The sequence below is a fragment of the Trachypithecus francoisi genome, unplaced genomic scaffold (genome assembly GCF_009764315.1).
Source record: "Trachypithecus francoisi isolate TF-2019V2 unplaced genomic scaffold, Tfra_2.0 Lachesis_group9, whole genome shotgun sequence".
Classification (NCBI taxonomy): Eukaryota; Metazoa; Chordata; class Mammalia; order Primates; family Cercopithecidae; genus Trachypithecus; species Trachypithecus francoisi.
Genome location: NW_022681474.1, coordinates 54559579 through 54579682, shown reverse-complemented (window position 1 = coordinate 54579682; position 20104 = coordinate 54559579). Strand labels below are relative to the sequence as shown.

General features: G+C 48.4%; 1 protein-coding gene across 1 annotated transcript in view; it reads left to right on the top strand.

Moving 5' to 3' along the window:
* Nucleotides 1–20104, top strand: part of DRGX (dorsal root ganglia homeobox) — a 54510-nt gene that overhangs the window by 11998 nt on the left and 22408 nt on the right. The window contains exons 2-6 of the mRNA XM_033208686.1: nucleotides 10100–10214; nucleotides 14363–14460; nucleotides 15389–15490; nucleotides 19107–19285; nucleotides 19375–19487. Coding sequence (XP_033064577.1) covers nucleotides 10181–10214; nucleotides 14363–14460; nucleotides 15389–15490; nucleotides 19107–19285; nucleotides 19375–19487 — 526 coding nt within the window. The 5' untranslated portion in view covers nucleotides 10100–10180. The remainder of the gene's footprint in view (nucleotides 1–10099; nucleotides 10215–14362; nucleotides 14461–15388; nucleotides 15491–19106; nucleotides 19286–19374; nucleotides 19488–20104) is intronic.

Sequence of the window (20104 nt, the reverse complement as noted above, 5' to 3'; positions counted from 1 at the left end):
TGAAAGGCTGTCACACTTGCTAATCACCACCACCAGCTGTGGAAAATGTTACCATTTCATACAGCAGTTCTTCCATGACGGGAATCCTTTTGGCTTTGCAGATGGGAAAAATGACGCTCAAAAAACTAAGACAACCCAAGAGCTGGAAAGCAGCAACAAGGATCTGGGACATGAAGCCCCATATCCATTCTATGACTTTGGCTGCAGCATGCGGGGAGGGTAGCCATTGGGATGGTTTGTGGGTGCAGTCAAGAGAAGCAGGCTAGGGAGAAGTGCCTTCCCACTGCTGCAGCCTTTCCAGTAAGACTGGACAGGGTGTCCACCTGGCTCGCACACCACGTATCCCAATGACCATGTAGGAGGTGACTCTCCAAAGGCCCTTAGCAACCTTTAGTAACAGATACTGGAAAGAAGAGACGATTGATTGTCCCTCTTTAATTAATGCGATTATTCAAGGCCTGACTTGTTCCAGAGAGCACTGAAGGACACCAGCCCAGCACTGCAGGGAGGCACTGGCTTTGCTCGCTGTCTGAGGCACTTATCTCCAAATGCTTTGTTCACGGCTATGTCCTCTGTGACTTGAAGCTGTAGATCTTGTCTTATTAATGTATGCATTGAACAGATCTTTATTTTATGCCTACTAGGTGCCAGGCACTGCTAAGCCCATGCTGACCTGCTGTTTACAGTCAGCATTTACAATCTAGTTGGGGAAATAATATTGGTAAACACACATACATGAACATACACAAATATTATATTAAAAGTTTTAAACATCATGAAGGAAATGACATCTCTTTTCTTTTGTCCCCATGTAAGGCTGGCACGAACAGGGTTCTCAGTGAGCGTCTATTGAAGAAATGAGTGGGGAAGGGAGAAGAAGAATATGCAGGCTACAGGAGGAGCCTCCATTCTCCAGCAAAAGGGAGGCCTGGTCCTGAGCTGGGCTGGTGCGGCTAGGGAGTGAAGACGCCATGGCCACCCTGGCTGGCTGGGACTCCCTGAGCCCAAGCTGCCAGGGCTGAGGGGCTGCCTTGGACAGCTCAGGTCCCCTCCAGGGCTGCATCCAGGGGACATGCTGCCTGTTGCTGGAGGTCTCAATTTGGCAAGCTTTGTTACAATGGCTGTATGAGGCCCTCCCAACACCCCAACCTCCCCAGGTCCCCAGGTACATCTGCTGAATGTTACCTGACCACAGAACCAGGGCTGCACAGCTGTTTGAATATTGGATGAGGAGGTGGATGGATCAGTGGGCAAAGGGGCATGCCCCCTGTGTATTACCTTGTCTCTTGCCAGGCTGGTCTGTGGAGGGTGTGGGCTGATTGGGGATGGGGCTGAAAGGTGGGAATTGCCTGAGCCAGCTTTGCTTAGACAACAGGCAATTTCATGCAATAAAAATTTCTGTTGGGATCTAAGAGTGCTCGGAGAGTCTGCTGTTGAGTGAGGCTGAGGCCATGGGAGGAGAGGGAGGCAGTGCCCCACCCCTGGGAAATGTGCTGAGGAGTCCCTGTTATAGCCTGGCTATGCCAGGCAAGGTGATGGCCAACCAAGTCACTAAGAGCAGAGCAGTGAGACGTTGGGGAGGGGCAGAGGGCAGTCCTTGTGAGGTGGGACCAATGTGGATGGGAGTGGGCTGGTCAGGTGGGGAGACAGAGGGCCCTGCCGATCCAGGATTCCAAGAGCATGACAGTGAAGTCACAGCTGAGAAGTACTCACTGTGTGTGTCTTTGTGTGTATGAGAGAGTAGGAGGGAGAGAGAGAGAGGAGAGAGAGAAAGAAGGGAGGGAGAGAAAGAGAAAGGGAAAGAAAGAAGGAGAGAGAGAAAAGGAGAGAGAGAAAGAAGGAGAGAAAGGAGAGACAGAAGGAGAGAGAGAAAGAAGGAAAGAAAGGAGAGACAGAAGGGGAGAGAAAAAAGGGGAGAGAGAGAAAGGTGAGAGACAGAAAGAAGGAAGAGAAAGGAGAGAATGAGAGAGAAAGAAGGAGAGAAAGAAGAGAGGGAGAGGGAGAGGGACAGAAGGAGAGAAATAGCAAGAGAGAGAGGGAGAGAAAAAAGAGGAAGGGAGAGAGGGCTGGGAAGAGAAAGGAAGAAGTGGTGAAAGGAAGAGAGAGGGATGGGGATAGAGAAAGAGAGAAAGAAGAGAGAGTGGTGGGGAGCAGCAAGAATAACCTACTGATGCTTGGATCAAGTACTGACAGGCGGGCCTTGTCAATAGAGAGGTTTAAGAGGCCAGACTTGACCCCAAGTTCACCTGGTTGAAAACCCGTACCCCTTCTGCTGCAGCTATGTACATAATGCAAGTCTCAGAAATGGAAAAGATTCATTGTGTTTACTAATTATTCATGTAGCAAACTTACTTCATTCCTTCCATAGTCATTTCCATTAAATTCCACACATTTATCGAGCACTTAATATGGGCAATCAAATGTGCATTTTGTTTGAGGGAAGCCACGTCCTATTTAGGAGGGAGCAGCTAGGGATGTTGTGCTGGGGATCAGTAGGACTGGCCGCCAACCCTGCCTCTGCTGTTTCCAGTCCCCTCTCCATGTGCCACAGCTCCATTCAAGTCGTATGAATGCACCCAAAGAGCTTTGCACCCAAGAGCTGACCTTGAAAGCTATTTTTTTTTGTCTAGAGATTTATTGGTGAAATAATTTAGACTTGGAGACTGAGAGATCTTTCTTCTATTTCTGGTCGGTCCCAATTTGAGATTTCCTTAGATTGATTTAGGTTTCTTATTAGCAATTCATTACTACATGTTAATAATAGCTAGACTTACCAATTAAATACTTATAAAAGTATTTTGCTTCAAGTCAGTGACTCCAGTGAGTCAATTAGAGCAGTCTTGGATGCTGGGATCTTAGAAATTGAACCTGTGGGTGTTCCTGGAGGAGGTCTCCCAGACCAATGTGGGGTCCAGCCCCTCAAGATTGTCCCATTAGGAGGCTGATGGTTGATGCTTAGCCCTGTCATGACCCCTTGACAAGACTCTGGTGAGAACTCTGGGACAGAGGAGATACTGTGTCTTTGGGCTCTTCTCCACTGGAAGCTGCAGGAGAGCACATAAGGACAGGAACTCCTCCCCAGGTGGAGGTGAGCTATGTTCTCAGAGCTGCCCATCCAGAAGTTCCTCTAGGGTGGTAGAGACAAGGTCCAGTGGATCCAATACTTTTGGGTATGGTTTCCATGTGGTACCAGTTTCTTTTCCCTCTGTGTCCCCATCTCCTTCCCTAGCCAGAATCCCTAGGGGCTGGTTCCCCAGGGCTGTGAGCTCAGATCTGCATCCCCTGGCATAGCACAGAGTAGGTGCTAGATACCCGAAAGGAGGGGAGAGAAAGAAGGAGAGACAGAGAAAGGAGAGAGAGAGAGAGAGAGAAAGAAAGAAAGAAGGAGAGAAAGGAGAGAGACAGAGAGTGAGAGAGAAAGAAGGAGAGAGAGAAAGCAAGAAGGGAGAAGGAGAAAGGGTTGAAATGGACTGAACGAGACCCTGAAATGCTAGAAGCTGAGGACTTGGCCTTCCTCAACACGCCCCTTTCTTATCCTAACACTTGACAAAAAGTCATTATCAGTCTGAAAATAATGATAGACTCACACAGAATTTATGTCAAGGGTTGGAAAGACAGATAACTGCAGGAGCCAGGGGGGTTACACAACCTGGAGACAGGAAAAGTAGTAGGGAATAGTGAGGTATGTGACCGAGTAAAGTTGACATGCCCAATCTAAAGTCAATGGATTTAAATTTCTAAAACATTTCTGTTAACTGGATAAGATGCCTTTGATCCAGCTCAAAGGACCTTTGTTTAGGTTTTCTAGCAAAATAGGTGTTTTGAGTACAGTTCAACAAACCAGGCAATTAAGTGTGAAGAACAAAAAATGGTAAGGAAGTAAGTTAAGTGTGGCAGACAGGCAAGTGCGAGCTCTCCCAAGGATGTTGTGGCTTTGGCCTGGTGGGGGACGGGGCTAATTTAGGAGACCACCAGAAGATTCAGGTGCCATCTGTAAGTTCCCAAAACAGCTCACAAGAGCATCTCTCCAGGAACGTGGCCCTAGCAGCAAGACAATAATAATAATGATAATGCCACAGTTGCAGCTGATGTTCACAGGGCAGTTGCTACGTGCTGGGCATTGTGTTCAGCACTGTCTTTAAAATTTTTTAATTTTTAAAATAGACTTTATTTTGTAGAGGAGTTTTCTATGCACTGCAGAATTGAGCAGGAAGTGCAGCGAGTTCCCATATATCCACCCCCAGCCTCCTCAACTGTTAACATTAGCACCAGAGTGGCCCATTTATTACAGTGGGTGAACCTGCATTGACATGTCATGATCACCCAGAGGCCACCATTTACATTAGGGTTCATCTTGGTGTTGTGCATTCTATGAGTTTAGACAAATGTCAAATGACATATATCTACCATTAAAATAGTTTTAACTGTCCTAAAAGTCCTTTAGCACTTTTTTTGTTGTTGTTGTTGATACGGAGTCTTACTCTGTCAACAGGCTGGAGTGCAGTGGCGAAATCTTGGCTTACTACAACCTCTGCCTCCCAGGTTCAAGTGATTCTTCTACCTCAGCCTCGCAAGTAATTGGGACTAGAGGCATGCACCACCACGCCCAGCTAATTTTTGTATTTTTGGTAGAGACGGGGTTTCACCATGTTGGCCAGGATGGTCTCAATCTCTAGATCTTGTGATCTGCCTACCTCGGCCTCCCAAAGTGTTGGGATTACAGGCGTGAGCCACTGCACCAGGCCAGCACTGTCTTTTAATCCTTCCTCCAGCACTTGATGTGGCATTGTTGTCCCATGTCACACAATGAGACAGGGAGGTCCTGAGAGAGTAAGTGACCTGCTCAAGCTCACTCTCCTGAGGACCAAAGCCTGCTTGAATGGAGGCCGAGGTGCAGACTCTGCAGGTGGTGGGCCTTCCTCCTGGTCTGTGCTCTCTTTCTTTGTGAGAATTAGGAGGTCATGGGCAACCCTCCAAGCTCTGCAGCAAACACAGGGCCAAAGGTTGAAGCTGAGCTCTGAGATCCCTGGGAATCACATGGGAATATACTTTGTCCTGTGGTCACTGAACAGTAACAGGTGAAGTTATTGGAAGTTGGCTTGCATTTGAGCAGCTACCATGTTTTATATGACAGTAGAACTAGTGAATTACAGGGAATTTTCAGGATGATAAAAATGCATATCTATCCCTTGTTGTATATATGTATTTTCTGTTTCCAAGTCCCCAGGAAATCTGGAATTTCAATTAACTGCTATGTTCTTCACATATTCTCTCATGTTTAGCTTAGCTAAGCTAAGTTTTTTGGCAATTTCCAAAACTGCAATATAACAATAGATTTGCTGACAAGTAGAGAACATGCCATATTCACACTGAGATGTATCCACCAGGGATTATGCTAGAGAGCCTTTAAAACATTTGTAAAAATATCAAAATGACAGCACAAATAACCTGAGCCCTTCCAAAACATATAATTAGAAATTCAGTGTGGTTTTTTCCTCCCTGATAATTTAAGTATTTTACCTGCTTTACCTTGTTGCTATGGGTTTGAGCCATGTGTACTGAAATCATTTCTGCTAAGTAAAGTTTTAAAAGGGAGGTTGTGAAAATCCCTTCTGAGCACAATTAAGATGTCAAATCCAACACATATTTTTGTATTTGGCCTCAAAAGATGAGGACAGAGGTGTCTCCAAATATTTTTCTAATTTTCCTAAAACAACCCAAACAGTAAGAAATGAGTACTATGCATGGTATTTAAGATCTCAACTCGGAGCCTTCAAACCCCTACATTTTCTAAGGATTTGGAATTCTTTTCAGGAATCAATTTAAAATGATTCATAATTCAACTGAAAACAATTGAGGGCTTAGATAGACGCTCGCATTTCCAGCTTTTTATTGCTGCTCTTAGTGTTTCTGAGATGACAGTTTTCCTTTCATAGAACCAGCTTAAAATTAGAAAAATCAAACACCCATTAGAGAAAGCAGATTTACTCTGCTATTAATTGATATAGAGATGTAAAGCTTCCATCACCTGGGCAGAAGTCTAGTGCATTCCTGCAGACAGTTGCAGTGGCTAGAACCTGGGGGGTCTGCATCCCACTCACTGGGCCTGAGTCGGAGCTGTCAGCCTTTAGGAGCCAAGCTTTGAATTTTCAGCACTAAGACATGCGACACTGGGGGAGCTGCCTCTGTAAAAACATCTGCATGCCAGTCTTGAGGGGTGTGTGTTACTGTCTTCCCATTTTATTTTTAAAAACATGAACATCCTTGAAAGTTGAACTCCCCACCCTGAGCTGGCTTCTCTCTTCCCTATGGGACAGGAGGCAAAGTAGCACACCCTGTTTAGCAACCAGGAAATGATTCTCCGGAATGCAGATGCTGTGGCTGCGGGTATGAGATGCGGAGACAAGGGGCACTGAGAACCCAGGATTGTCTCCCTACAGAGGCTGGAGGCAGCCTAGGTGAGGGCCGGGAGCGGGGGACTGTGAATCTGCTGAAATAAGACTCCCGCGGTTTTAACTTTAAATAAGCATTTCCATCCTAGTGGAAGCCCCTCTAATGTCTCCTGCAGCTTTGATTTTGGAACACGTCATATTCCTCATTAAAGCAATCACTGTTAAAACATAAAGCAACACAGGATTTATTTCTTCATTAAACTGATGATCCGTATATGAAGCCAATTAACATTATGAGTCTGGTGAACATCAAGTGTAAAGAGGTTAGAGAATATTAAAAGCAGTCACCTTGGTCTTTAGATAAAGAAAGTACACTTTTAGATTGTAAATTATCAGAGTGTCCAAGCAGGACAGATAGGAGAATTTGGTTAATTGGAAAATACATTTTACCGCACAAGAATTAAGGAAAAATAACCTTTTCGTTGCTAAAGCCCTTTTTTAGGGGGAGGGGGACCGTAGCGAACACCTATTAGTCACCTTCTCCCGGGTGTCGGAGACATTCGGAGAAAAAGGGGGCTAGCGTCATCAAAGTTTGCCGTAGCCTTTCGTTTCTAAGGTTGTTTGGTTGTTTGTTTAGTCGCTGTTTTGCCAACAGGAAGGAGCACTCGCTGTTTTGCCAAGAGGAAGGAGCACAGCCTAGCGGCTCCGAGAGAGGGGCGCCGGGCGAGGCGAGGCCGAGGGTCCCGAGCCGGCTTGGAACCCCGCGAGCTGGGTGTGTTACCGGAGCTCGGCTGGTTATCTAGCAAGGGAAGCCGCCGGACTCGCCTTGGGGGCCGCGGGATGGTTTCCGGCTGCAGCCGCCGGGTAAGAGTGGCGCGTGGGACTGCGGAGAAGGGAGTTTTGTCCCTGTTGCCAGCACTGGGTGCGTGTCCGGAGTAACTTTCGCAGGTTTGGACTGGGAGAGGATTGGGGTCGGTCCCCGGACGCCTGGGGTCCGGCCGGGTGGATCCCACTCCTGAGCAGAGAGGGGCCCCGGCTGGGCCCCCGGGACTGGCTTCTTTCTCCGCAGCAGCCGGGGGTGGGCGGGGTGGGGAAACCGGCGCCGCTGTCCAGGGTTCTGACCTTGCCGGGAGGCTCGGCGAGCGCTCAGTCCTCAGACCCCGGACCCGCCTGTCTCGTCCCGGGGTCATCTCTGGGCCTTAATAGGAACCTGCCTCGGTCGATGTCAGGGATGGGGAGCTGAGACTGGCGTTTGGACCTCACTGGTTTCTGGGGCCAACGCAGCACCCTGCGCTGGTCTGCTGCCGCTGAGCGTTCCCGCACAGACCCCCAGGTGTGCCTGAATATCTTGGCCGGGGCGGCCCAGACGCTGTCCGCACCTCGCTTCACCGCCACCGGGCTCCCAGAGCGCACAGGCAGGAAACTGCTGCCTAGGGCAGGAGGGAACCCGAGGGGACTTTCGGCAGACCTAGGCAGCAAGAGGAGCTTCGGGCTCTTGTCAAGAGCTCCAGAGAGCAAGGGCCCTCTGAGGGAGACAGGGAGACAGACAGCGCGCGCGAGCCGGTCTCTTGACCTGGGATAAGGGAGGATCAGCGCCAGGGGCTCCCAGCCCTCTTGGCATGACGTATGGAAGACCCTCAGCTGCCATGCCGGCCCCCGCCTGCCACCGCACCCGCCTCCGGGACCTGCCAGCTGCTCCTCCCGGGCCGGCTGCCTGGACTCTCAGAGTCCGTGGCCCCGGCGTCGCCGGCGTCGCGAGCTCTCTCCGCTCTGAACCTAGCGGGACTTTCCTGTGATTCTTTCCCCGAGGCAGAGCAGACTCTCCTCTGGAGCGACTGAGCCCAGGAAGGGCCGCTTCACTGAAATAGGTCCTGACTTGCCTCGGCCGGAGAGGGACTGGTCTTCCTCCAGGCTGTTTTCTAAGGGGCGTCGACGGCGGCCGGGACCCAGCGCTCTGTCCCGCAGCAAGATGCTCCTCGCCCAGCGCTGGTGTCCAGCGGCGGGCCTGCCAGGCGTTTTGTTTCCGAAGCGCTGTGTCTTTAAGATGAAGGCTGGATCCTGGGTCGTGCAGGGACCCGACCCACCACCTTGCCAAGGCTCCCTAACGCAGCATTAGAATGTTTATAAAATATTCAATTTATGTAGTCTGTCCAAGAAGCCATCGTCCCAAAATAAAATCAGCAGTCTAGACGGAGCACAGACACCAGAACTTATCAACAGTTGTCTGACTTGCATCTTCTGATGCATCTTGAGTGGGTCATAATACCAACTTTATTTTCAGTGGTGCATAAATTAATTACACGCATTTAATAACCAAAATATCATTATATTCCCCCTTTAATATCATAAAGGCTTTCCGCCAGGGAAGCACTTAATAGTGCAGGGGGCCGTAACGGGCTATTATCCTGGTGTAATGCTATTACAGAACCAATTATGCGCCATTAGACTTGCTTTTTTTGCAGTTTATGTGATTTGATCCAATCCCGCGCCCCTGACTTGAAAATTTCAGCCCGGTACTTTAGAGTTTAATTTTCACCCAGGCAGAGAGAAGGGCGGTCTCTCTCCGTTGAGTGTCTGCCTCCGATGCATTTTAAAAGTAATTGCAAAGGGTCCCACCGCATATCATTTGCATCGAGAAGCGAACATAAATTCAGGGACCCCTTGCTGAGAACAAAATCAAACTTTCCTTTTGTACGATCGCTTGGAAAGGGAAGCCGTGTGCAAAGAGTCCCCCCAAAACCCATCCGGCGGCGACAATTAGCAGCGCTTTGTCAATTTGCAGCCCGGGAGTCGCCAGGCCTTTGACAAGGGCAGCCCAAACCAGGCGCTCGCTCTCGGAGAAAGGTTTGCCTCTGAGGGGACATGAGGTGGGGGGTGGGGCCTAGTGTATTTTCGGAAAATGTATTTTTTGGGAGTGGTGGTGGTGGTTGTTGTATCGTTCTGTTTTAAAAGAGGAAAAAACATTCCTGATGTTTGCTGAGAAATGACGGATTTTTTTTTTTTTAAACACCACGTGGGCCATTTGTAAGGCCCAATAGACCTATCCAAGTTACTCGCTGTAGACAGCGCTGGAAATAATCAGATTAAGGCCAATTATGCGTGAGATTATAAAGGCGAGTGCTGAGCGGCGGCGCGCGCTGCAGACAGACAGCAAGACATCTGGCCACTTCCCGAGTCACTTCTTTGGTCCTGCGGGGGCCAGCCGCGCCGAGCCCCGCCCGCCGCCAGCCAAGCAGGGCGTGCGGACCGGAGGCGGTCACGCTCCGGCCTCCTCGACCGCCGCCCACCGAGGTATGCTCGGCTCCGGACCCACTCGCCAGTCCCCGAGCGCCGGGCCTTGGGGCTCGGCTGCCTTCCTGGCCTGAGCTGCAGCGCGCAGATGGCCTTGCGCGCTAGCCGGACCTGGCTGCGGCGGCCCGGGTGCAGGGCTTCTGGATGGGACCCCGGAGAGCCAGAAACTACGCCGCGAGGGTTTGGTGCTGGGGCTAGGGTGAGGGCACGGCACTCCAGGAGGTGGACACACCCGAAGGACTGCCCCGTGGGGTTGCCGCTTGCGACGTGGCTGACGCCTTCCCTCCTGTCTCCCGCAGTGAGCTGAAGGCATTGGGAAGGGTTTTCCAGGAGGGGAGCGCCCCGGGTGCGCCCTAGGGCAGGGCGGGAGCGCTGGCAGAGGGAGACTTGAAGCTCTATCGCTGTTTGCTTTGCAGCCAGGCAGGAGCAACGCGCGCCGGTCCGTTCCGCTGCCACCCTCCCAGGTCTTGGCCGTCCAGCCGATCTGACAGCCGGCGATGTTTTATTTCCACTGCCCGCCACAGCTAGAGGGTAAGTAAGCGCCGCGCCCCACGCTCTCCATGAAGCCAGAGCCGACCAGAAAGGGCCGGAGAGGCAGCAGGGTTGGCGGGTGGCGGGGTCCCCGCCCTGCGGGGAGCGCAGCCGCCTGCCGGTGAGTAGGGGTGCCCCTGTCCCCCTCCCTACACCCCACTGCAGCCTCGCTCCAGCTCCCCGCCCCGTCGCCACCTGCCTCCCACCTCCCTCCCCGCCTGGGCCAGGACGCCCCGGGCTATGCGTGCTGTGGGGACCGGCCGAATCCTCCCAGCACAGATGCTGGTGTCACGCCTCTAATTGGGGCTCCCCAACCCAGGGGGCCGCATCAATCTTTCACGGTGCTTTTGCAAACATCCCAGAAAGCGAAGGCGAGTGAGCCCGCCGCGTCCTGGCCCCGATCACGAGCTGCGCGAGCCTAGAAGGGCCCATCGCTGGGCTGCTCTCACTGGGGCCGCTGGCGAGAGCGCTGCAGGGGCCTTGTCCGCCCTGGATTCTGGGCAGCTCAATTCGCTTGCTGGCCGCCTGGCTGTCCCTGGAACCAGGTGGCCCTGCCCACCATCTGCCGGGACTGACCTAGCGTGGCTCCTTCGCTGTGACTCACTAACCCTAAATGTCGAGCACTCCCCACTCCCCAGGGCCAGAATTTCCATCTTTGAGGGTCTCCAGGCCTGAGAAGAAATTTCCCTTCAGGATCCCCAGTCTGGCTTCCGCAGTCAGTTGTTAGGGGGGCGTGGGTTGGTGAGAAGGGGACAGTTGGGACCTCCTGCATGCCCCCTGCTCAGGAGCCGGGGGATCCAAGATGGGGTCTTCACATCAGGGGGCCAATTAGTAGCCATCAGGTGAGCCACACTGTGGGCTTTAATGGGGCCTTCTGCAGAGCAGCAGTCTCAGCCCTGGGGTATTGGGACTTTTGTAACTGTGGGAGTGGCATTTGGCAACCTACTCCTTTGATTTATTATTGTGGTGGGAGAATTTGGGGAGCCAAGTAGTTGTGGGAGACAAGGGGCAAGGTAAATGTTGTGAGGCCCTGGGAGACCTGAGACTTCAGGTGATACTTGTCAGTCTTGCCACAGGCTGCCCTGAACAGTGGCTGAGCCTCAGAAAGTTTGTTTTTGTTTTTCTCATAAAAGCTCTTAAGAGTCCAGTAGGATTTTCTAAAGGAAGCTAATGAGGACCAGTGTTTAAGCCCTGCTAGCTCTGTCAGCATTGCTAGGAAGGGAAGGCCACACATTTGCCTGCATTTCACCTCCTTTTATCCCCAAGGTCCCATGCAGGGTGAGTTTTATGGAAGGGTGGGAGATGTGCATCCCCTGACAGTGTACCCTAGGGGTTGAGGGAGTCTCTCTTATGTTGAGGGTGCCTTCTCTGTGCATCTGAACCAGGGGTCCAGACTAATTGCCAGCTAGTGTCCCACCCTTCTGGTCAAAGTTGGGGAAGGCAGAGGTTTGGGCATTTGGCAGGTAGGGGACATCATGAATGTCTGTGTGCAGGGTGGGTTGCAGGAGTGACTTAGGGAGAGTCCTGGCCTGGCCTGCCATGACCCCAGCTCTCAGCCCAGCTTAGCAGGCTTACTGTGCTCCCCACACCCTGGGCACATCCCACCTCAGTGCTGACTCTGTGATACAACCAGAAGAAGAGCAGATGGGTCTTTCAGAGTCTTTCTTCCCTCTGTAGATGTGTTTCTATGCCAGTTTTGCAGAAAGGAGTAATTTAGTTTAGTTGAGTGTTGCTGGGTGAAAGGGATCTCCTGAGAATGGAAAAGTTGAGAACAGACCTTTGGAACATGACGTAATTATAGTCTATCATCTTTTTTATTTTAATTTTTTTTTGCTAATCTAGAGAGACATAAAGAAGAAAAGAAAGAAAGGCTCATAATCTTACTTGTCAGATAATTTTGCTGATGTTACATTAAAAAGTACCACTGGCACCTGCCTGAGAAGTTTGAATACAACAGAAACTTACACATTGAAAAGTAAAATCCTCCTTTTCCACTTCTTTTCCTAAAAGTATCTGTTATTTTTTTGTGATTCCTTCAAGAAAACATGATTTAATTCTCATTTATGTATTTTTAAAATGCATGTTTTGCCTTATTTGCACTGAAATTATGTTGCTACATCATTCTGTACTTTGCTTTTTTCAGTTTGTAATGTATCTTGGAGATTTGTTCATGTCAATATGTATTGATCTACTGATTTCTTTTAAACTGCTGTGTAGTATTCCATTCTATGTTGTGGAGAAAGTGTCTGCTGATGGGCATTTTGGTTGTTTTCCTTTTTTTTTCAACTATGGTGTTTCCAGAAACACATTTTTTTCTATTTTGGCACATGTTACAAATATATTCAGAGATTAAATACCTGTATGTGTACTTAAATGTTTGATGGATGTTGTCAAATTACCTTCTAATAAGGCTGCACCTGATTTGTACTCCTACAAATGGTGAATGAACCTGCACATCTTATGACACTCATATCTGTAATGGGTGTCTTTATTCACTTCATTATTTCACCAAAATGTTGAAAATAATATTTCATTGTTCTGTTGTGTTTGGTTGAATTATCTTTAAGGTTTAACATTTTCATAATATCGATTATCCTACTTATTTTTAAGTAAAATAGCTATTCTCATTTTTTCTTCTTTTCTATTAGCTTGTCAATCTTTTATTAATTTGGTGAACTGTCATCCTTTTTTAGGATTCAGTTTGACATGCAGTGTTTCACTTAAAGATTCTGCATGTACACGTTGTGAGCCACTTTGGGACCATGAGGTATAAATTAGAAGACTGAGGGAAATTGTGATGGGAGATCCTCAGAGATTGTATTCCATCCTCACCAGTCAAGTGCACTGTTTCAAAAAAAGACAATTTGTTTTCATGCAAAGTAATGAAAATAAGACTGCATTGAGGCCATTCCTTTTAAGTTTCCAATGAACTGGAGAGAAATAACTGTAACTAGGGTTTTGAGGAACAACGCAATTTGGACAGGAAGATGGAAGGAGAACACTTTAGCAGAGAGTCAGGGTGTTTAGCAGAGAGTCCAGGATGTGGTCCTGGAGGGTGAAAGAATAACTAGAAGGAACTTCCTCTAGTAGACAGAATTTTAAGAAGCCCAAAGGACTTTCAATCTTTGAGACTGAGGCCCTTCTGAGGGTCCTTGTCTGGGACAGTGTAGCTCCAGAACCCCTAATGCCGTGATTCTGAGAACAGAGCCCATAGCAGGTAAAGTATTCACTGGTTAATGGCAAGTTGCTCATTTGTTTTCCTAAGAAGCCATTGTGGACTATCAAGTAAATAGAGCACAATTTGGAAAATGATCTGAATGCACGTTTGGGGCCAAACTCTGTTCTGGGTTTATAGCGAGTTTTGAAGCCTGCTGGGGAGGACAACGTCTTTCTTTTGTGGGGAAGTAGAAGCAATAGGTGCTTTATAAGGCCTGGCCAGAGGGCGGGGTGCCCTTTGAGAGTGGCCTTGTTCAAGTCTGCTTGGCATTCAGGACAGTCACTATTGGTGCAGATCTCCTGTTAATTGACATCTATATAACAGATCCACTGTGGTGCTGATGAGCTGTGACCAACAGTAATTAATATTCATTTATAAACTTCTTACCTCCTTGCGTTCTGCACTTCTAGGAGAAAAGTGCTGTGAAAAGCTCTTGGTGTTTTCTTTCCTCCCCCAGCCTCTCCCCACTCCCAGATTTTAATTCTTGTTTATAGAAATAAGGGAAAGTAAACTACCAGATGAGCCAAAGGGAGACACACAGGCTTCTATTAAAGGATCTGGAGTAAGGGTGAGATAAAGGCACATTGAACAGGGGTGGAGCCGGGAGCTGGAGAGCAGGTGAAGGCTCTGCCTCAAGTCAGTGACCCTTCCTGGTTCAGAGTCCAGAATTTCACAAGAATTGAACTTTGCCATCTTGGGGATTAAGGTCACCACCTGCCCTGTGTAATAGGGATAACTGGGTTTAAAGTCAGAGGTTTTGGGGACAGAGTGGAAAAGAGGGGGATTTAATAGGAGGAACAGAAAAATATCCTTTGGGACAAATAGGGCTGCTTGTCTGGTGGGTCAGGTGTGTGCCCTCTGAACTGTGTCCGGGGGCGGTCTGAGGACTGGGGCCCCTTCCAGCCCAGGCTGATCACTTTGCTCTTGGTAGGCACTGCACCCTTTGGCAACCACTCTTCGGGGGATTTTGACGACGGGTTTCTACGCAGAAAACAGCGCCGGAACCGGACAACGTTCACTCTTCAACAGGTACCAATGCTGATTCTCCTTTCAAACATCAGCTACTTCCTACCTCCCCCAAATCAGAGTTGAGCAACTCTTCTTTGTCTTTTAAAATAAGACCAATTGATTATGTTAACTGAATCTTTCTGTTTTCTTGAACAACTTACGTGCCAAGGAATCTGTTTAAGGGAGAGTGCAGATGACTTTAACCTTGTAATCCCAGATGAGAGAAGAAGCAACAACGTTCTCTCCCACTTGCCTTAGGTTGATAGTTTGGGGAACACTTCCATGTCAGCAATATCATTTGAACCTCACAGTGACCCTCTGAGGAAGGCAGGTCAGACATTCTCATTCTCAGTACAGAGATGAAAACTCAGATCCCTGGAAGTTGGCTGACTTGGACAAGGTATAGTTGCCCATAAGTGGAAGGGCTACAACTGGGACCTTGATACTGTGTTTCCCAGAGCTGGGCTCTTTCTCCTCGATCAGCCTGTGTCCCACTCTTGAAGTGAACTGGAGTGGTTGCAAAGGTGACCAAATATCCCTATGGCATTTTGTGGGATGACACCATGAGGGCTTCTGCAAGTTGTTTCTGTTCCCTGGCTTCCTATGGTGAAAGCGATACCAATTACTGTAACTGTTCATAAGGTGACCATTAGGTTTTTTTGATTCCTATGACAATACTTAAATGTAAAAGCATATAAATATTCACACCTCTCTTATTTCTATTTCTTGCCAGAGCACTGAGTTTGCCAGTAAGCTGTAGCTCCTAAGTCATCCGTGGTTGAAATTCTCATTCTGTGGGATCCTTCCAAAGAGCTCTTTTCTCCCTGTCCTTCCTTGATTTGATGTGTGAAACTGCTTCCTCACCACTCATAGGAGATTTGAAATATGCATCTGCTTCCCCTCACCTAGCCACAGCCTCTCACCAGTACATATTTTTTCCTTTTACCAGCTGGAAGCTCTCGAGGCCGTTTTTGCCCAAACACACTATCCAGATGTCTTCACCAGAGAAGAGCTCGCCATGAAAATAAACCTCACAGAAGCCAGAGTGCAGGTAAACCTTCTTTTTAATTATTTAACTCTCTAATATTAAAACTGGCAAACTTTTTTTTTGACATCATGACTGCAGAGTGCACATTTGGCCAAAGAAAGCAAATGAAGACTATCTGTCATTTTCATGATGCACTTTAATAACATCAACATAATGTGGAATATTAGATTAGGTTGATTAATCGGTCATTCATAATTAACTAGTGATAATGTTCTACACTAATTTGTCCGCGTCTCTAAGGTACTAAATTACATCAATGCACATCCATTTCCTTGCTTTGGGAAAAAAAAAAAAAAGAAAGAAAGAAAAGAGCTGAGATGCTATTCTCAAAGCAGCTCTGACCGCTCTGGGGTAAGGCCGGTCAATTGCACAGAACCGCGTTTTCAGATGGGAAGCAGGGTAGGATCTGCTTTCCAGAAATTGCATCATGTCCAACTTTTCCCCTGCTCTCTGAATCTTTCAACAAAGTGGATCGGAAGAAGATGTGCAATTTAAAAATCTTGAAACAGCAAAAGCGATAGGGCTGCTTCAGAGATGAGCATGGCCCACGGTGGCCGTCTCTAAACAGGATTTCTGTTTAGAAGCTACACAGTGATTACGTTTAGGTGCACAAACCCGCCCGCCAAACCCAGCAGATGTGCTTGAGTGCGAGAGGAAGGGATTCACAGTGCCGCCTCTCTGGGCGAGCTGTTCTTTGAGCACAATTATATATTCATTTTATTTATGGGGTTTCCTCCATGCTGTTTCTGTTCTTTTTTATGTAGGGGCTTGGGGTTAAGACTATGCAAAGATCTAATTGTAGGAAATATAATAGTTTGCTTTCGGTTCCCCTGGGTCATGTTAGTATCTCTTAAAAACCAATGGCTGAAGAGAGATAATGGAATTCTGAGCAGTAAATTGGGGATTGTAAACAAATTATTTCCCCTATAATCAGATTATGTGATCCTGATTATTAAATCTGAACATGAATCATTGGTCATATGCAGGCAAATTAAACTGATTATTATTTGGAAATGAAAATCTCCTTTGGCCAGGATACCGTCTATCCTTTCTTTTTTTAATGCCAGCTTGCCAATAGCTGCCTAAAGACTGAACTGCAAATTGAGATAAATGACACAATTATTGAGCATTCAGAAGTGGAAGATCATAACTTCTCCCTGAAAGGTGCAAGGGTAAGATAGGGGTGGTGACAATTAAAGCCGGGAATTGTTGTTCAGGCTGTTGTTGGCTATTATGCAGACAGACAATGGCTGTGAAGCGTTTGTTTAGTGAACCTCCGTGTGGGGACGTGGGCTTCGGTGGCGGGAAGGGAGATGTGTTTACATTTATACCCCTTGCTCATTCAAATATGATTAATGTTCTATAAAGCAGGGTCTTAATCGAAGCTGATGTTGTCAAACAATAACTAAATAGGGAAATAAACGACTCCATCATGCTCTTTCCTCAGAAGCAGGAGAACTGTCAGTGCAAAGTCATTAAAATATGATAATGAAAAATAGCTCAATTAAATGTTGTTATAGCTGTGACCTTCATTCAATTAAGACGCAAGAAAGTGTCTGCATTTTGCTTTGCATTTAACTGCCCTAAATTTAGAATATAGATAAAATCATTATTCAATGGTTGCTGATATGTGCAATTAAAAGCCAAGTAGATTAGAAAGAAAGAAAGAAACCCTGTTAAAGGAGAATGAAAATTAAGAGATAGGGTGGGCCAGCCCAGCAGAGGGCTCAGCCTCAAGGACCCAGGATCTCTCTGGGGCCAGCGTGCCAGCAGCCAGGGGAGGAGGAGAGGATGCGCTGGGGAATTGAAGGGAGGTCTTGCCAAGCATTTTTTTTTTTTTTTTTTTTTGTAGTCAGGAATTATCTCCCAGGAGGGGAGGGAAGAGGTTTTGCTGGAAGGAGTAAACAGAAGCAGGATTTCACTGACCTCTGGAAACTCCTTGAACCTGGGCTGCCCGGCTTCCATGAGGCTGTCCTGCAGAATATAGTTTTGGTTTCTAAGGCTTAAAGAACCCTGCACCTGACTCTAAGAACGTACTTAGGTCAAGATGAATCACCAGCCTTTTTGTAACCTGAGGGTGATGGAGATGACATGAGTGCATGTTTACTGAGTGGTGGATGGCTATGCATCAGGCCCTGTGCTCAGTGTTTTGCAGGCATGCCAATCTTCCTAACAAGGCTTACCGGGTGGCCACAGTTATTACCCCCAAACAGTTTGAATCACAGTTCCCAGCCAAGCCAGTGGGCTTCAAACTATGGATCTGCCAGTTACCACCTGGATGGCCTTAGGCAAGTTAATTAACCTCTCTGCACTTAATTTTCTCATCTGTAAAATAGGGATAGCAGGACTACTTACCTCATAGGGATGCAGTGGATTCTAAACCAGATTTACTGAGGTCCCAAATTCTATGCCATGGCTGCATCCAGAGTCAGTGTTTCTTTCCGTCCTTCCCTTCCTTCCCTTTTTTCCTTTCCTTCCTTCCTTCCTTCCCTTTTTTCCTTTCCTTCCTTCCTCCCTCCCTCCCTCCCTCCCTCCCTCCCTTCCTTCCTTCCTTCCTTCCTTCCTTCTTCCTTCCTCCCTTTCTCTCTCCCTTCCTTCCTCCTTCCTTCCTTCCTCCTTCCTTCCTTCCTTCCTTTCTTTCTTTCTTTCTCTCTCTCTCTCTCTTTCTTTCTTTCTTCCTTCCTTCCTTCCTTCCTTCCTTCCTTCTTCCTTCCTTTCTTTCTTTCTTTCTTTCTTTCTTTCTTTCTTTCTTTCTTTCTTTCTTTCTTTCTTTCTTTCTTTTTCTTTCTTCTTTCTTTCTTCTTTTTCTTTCTTTCCTGGAGTCTCACTGTGTCACCCAGCCTGAAGTGCTGTGGCATGATCTCAGTTCACTGCAATCTCTGCCTCCTAGGTTCAAGTGATTATCTTGCCTCCACCTCCTGAGTAGCTGGGATTACAGGCATCTACCACCACACCCGGCTAACTTTTTGTATTTTTACAAAAAGAGACGGGGTTTCGCCATGTTGGCCAGTCTGGTCTCAAACTCCCGACCTCAAGTGATCCACCCACCTTGGCCTCCCAAACTGCTGGGACTGCAGGCCTGAGCCACCACACCTGACCCAGAGTCAATGTTTCTAATGAGTACACTGGGCTGCTGATCATGAATATGTCATGATGTGTATCCAGATGATATCATAGATATGAGGCCAGACCAGACACACCCAGGTACCCAGACCACAGCTGTTGGAAGAGCTAGTGAGTCTTTGTGATGAGGAAGCCCCGGGTCAGGTTTCATTAGCTGCTTTGCTGGTGATCCTCTACCTCCAGTAGGAAATACATTTCACATCAAATAAATGAACTTGCGTGTGACTCAACGTTAAGGATTTCCACAAGACAGTGCTTTTACCCTTATTATGGGCATTCGGATACTTTCTATTATTTAACGTTCATTAAAAAATGTCTGTCCTAACCTCTTCAGTGGATCTTCTGACCACTCTGTGGGCCTGATACTGCAGTTCAGAGGGCGTGGTGTGGAGAGGAGGCTGCAGGGTGAGCTGCGAGTGCCAGCACTGGGTCCAGGGTTCTGGCTCCCTCCTCCTGTCTGATTTTCACTGGGTGCATGTTTCCATCGGGGATTCAGGTTTGGTTCCAGAACAGAAGAGCCAAATGGAGGAAGACGGAGAGAGGGGCCTCGGACCAGGAGCCAGGAGCCAAGGAGCCCATGGCAGAGGTGACGCCTCCTCCAGTGAGAAACATCAACTCCCCGCCCCCTGGGGACCAAGCCCGGAGCAAGAAGGAGGTGCTGGAGGCCCAGCAGAGGTGAGACTGTGGGTCTCTAGGCCCGGTGGGCCATGGGCAGCACTGCAGACACAGGGTGAGACCTCAATGTGATCTCCTTCCTTTGCCAGCCTAGGGCGAACGGTAGGTCCTGCAGGGCCTTTCTTCCCCTCCTGTTTGCCGGGGACTCTCCTGAACACGGCCACCTACGCCCAGGCCTTGTCCCATGTGGCCTCCCTCAAAGGTGAGTTTGGGTTTGGCTGGGCTGGTGGGCATGACCTCGTGGGGGTGGTGGAGGTTGTGTGACCAGCCTGGGTCTCAGCTTGGCCATCCTTTCACCTGGGCCTGTGCAGCTTCCTCGCCTCCTGTCAGTCGCAGCCAGGGCCACTGGTGCTGTCCAGTGCTATCTTGATTGCTTCCTACATGCGGCCTGAGCATGGAGAGAATGTCCTAAGCATCATTCCACCCACAGAGAGCTGGTCCTAGAGGAGACTGCCCCACCGTGACTTCCATGTTCGCAGCTTTCTCCTGCTCCCTGGTAACAGTGTTAGGTGCCAACCTGCAGCTCATGGGTGGGGCCTGGGTGGGGCAATCATCCCTGCTCCCAGCTTTCTCTCCATGTGTGCAGCTGGCCCACTTGCTTTCCTCAGGTCTCCTGATGCCAGAGGTCTGAGCTGTTAGGATTTGTGGTTTTCCAGGATGTACTCTCTTCTCAGTGGCTGTTGTCTCATCTGAAGGATGGAAATTGTTAGGGACATTTTGTCAGACTCAGAGAAAGGAGTTCCTATGGGGTTGGCCCTTGGGATTTCTGAGCAGCCTCACTGGAATGGGCTCATCCAGTGTTTCTCAGATACTGGCCCC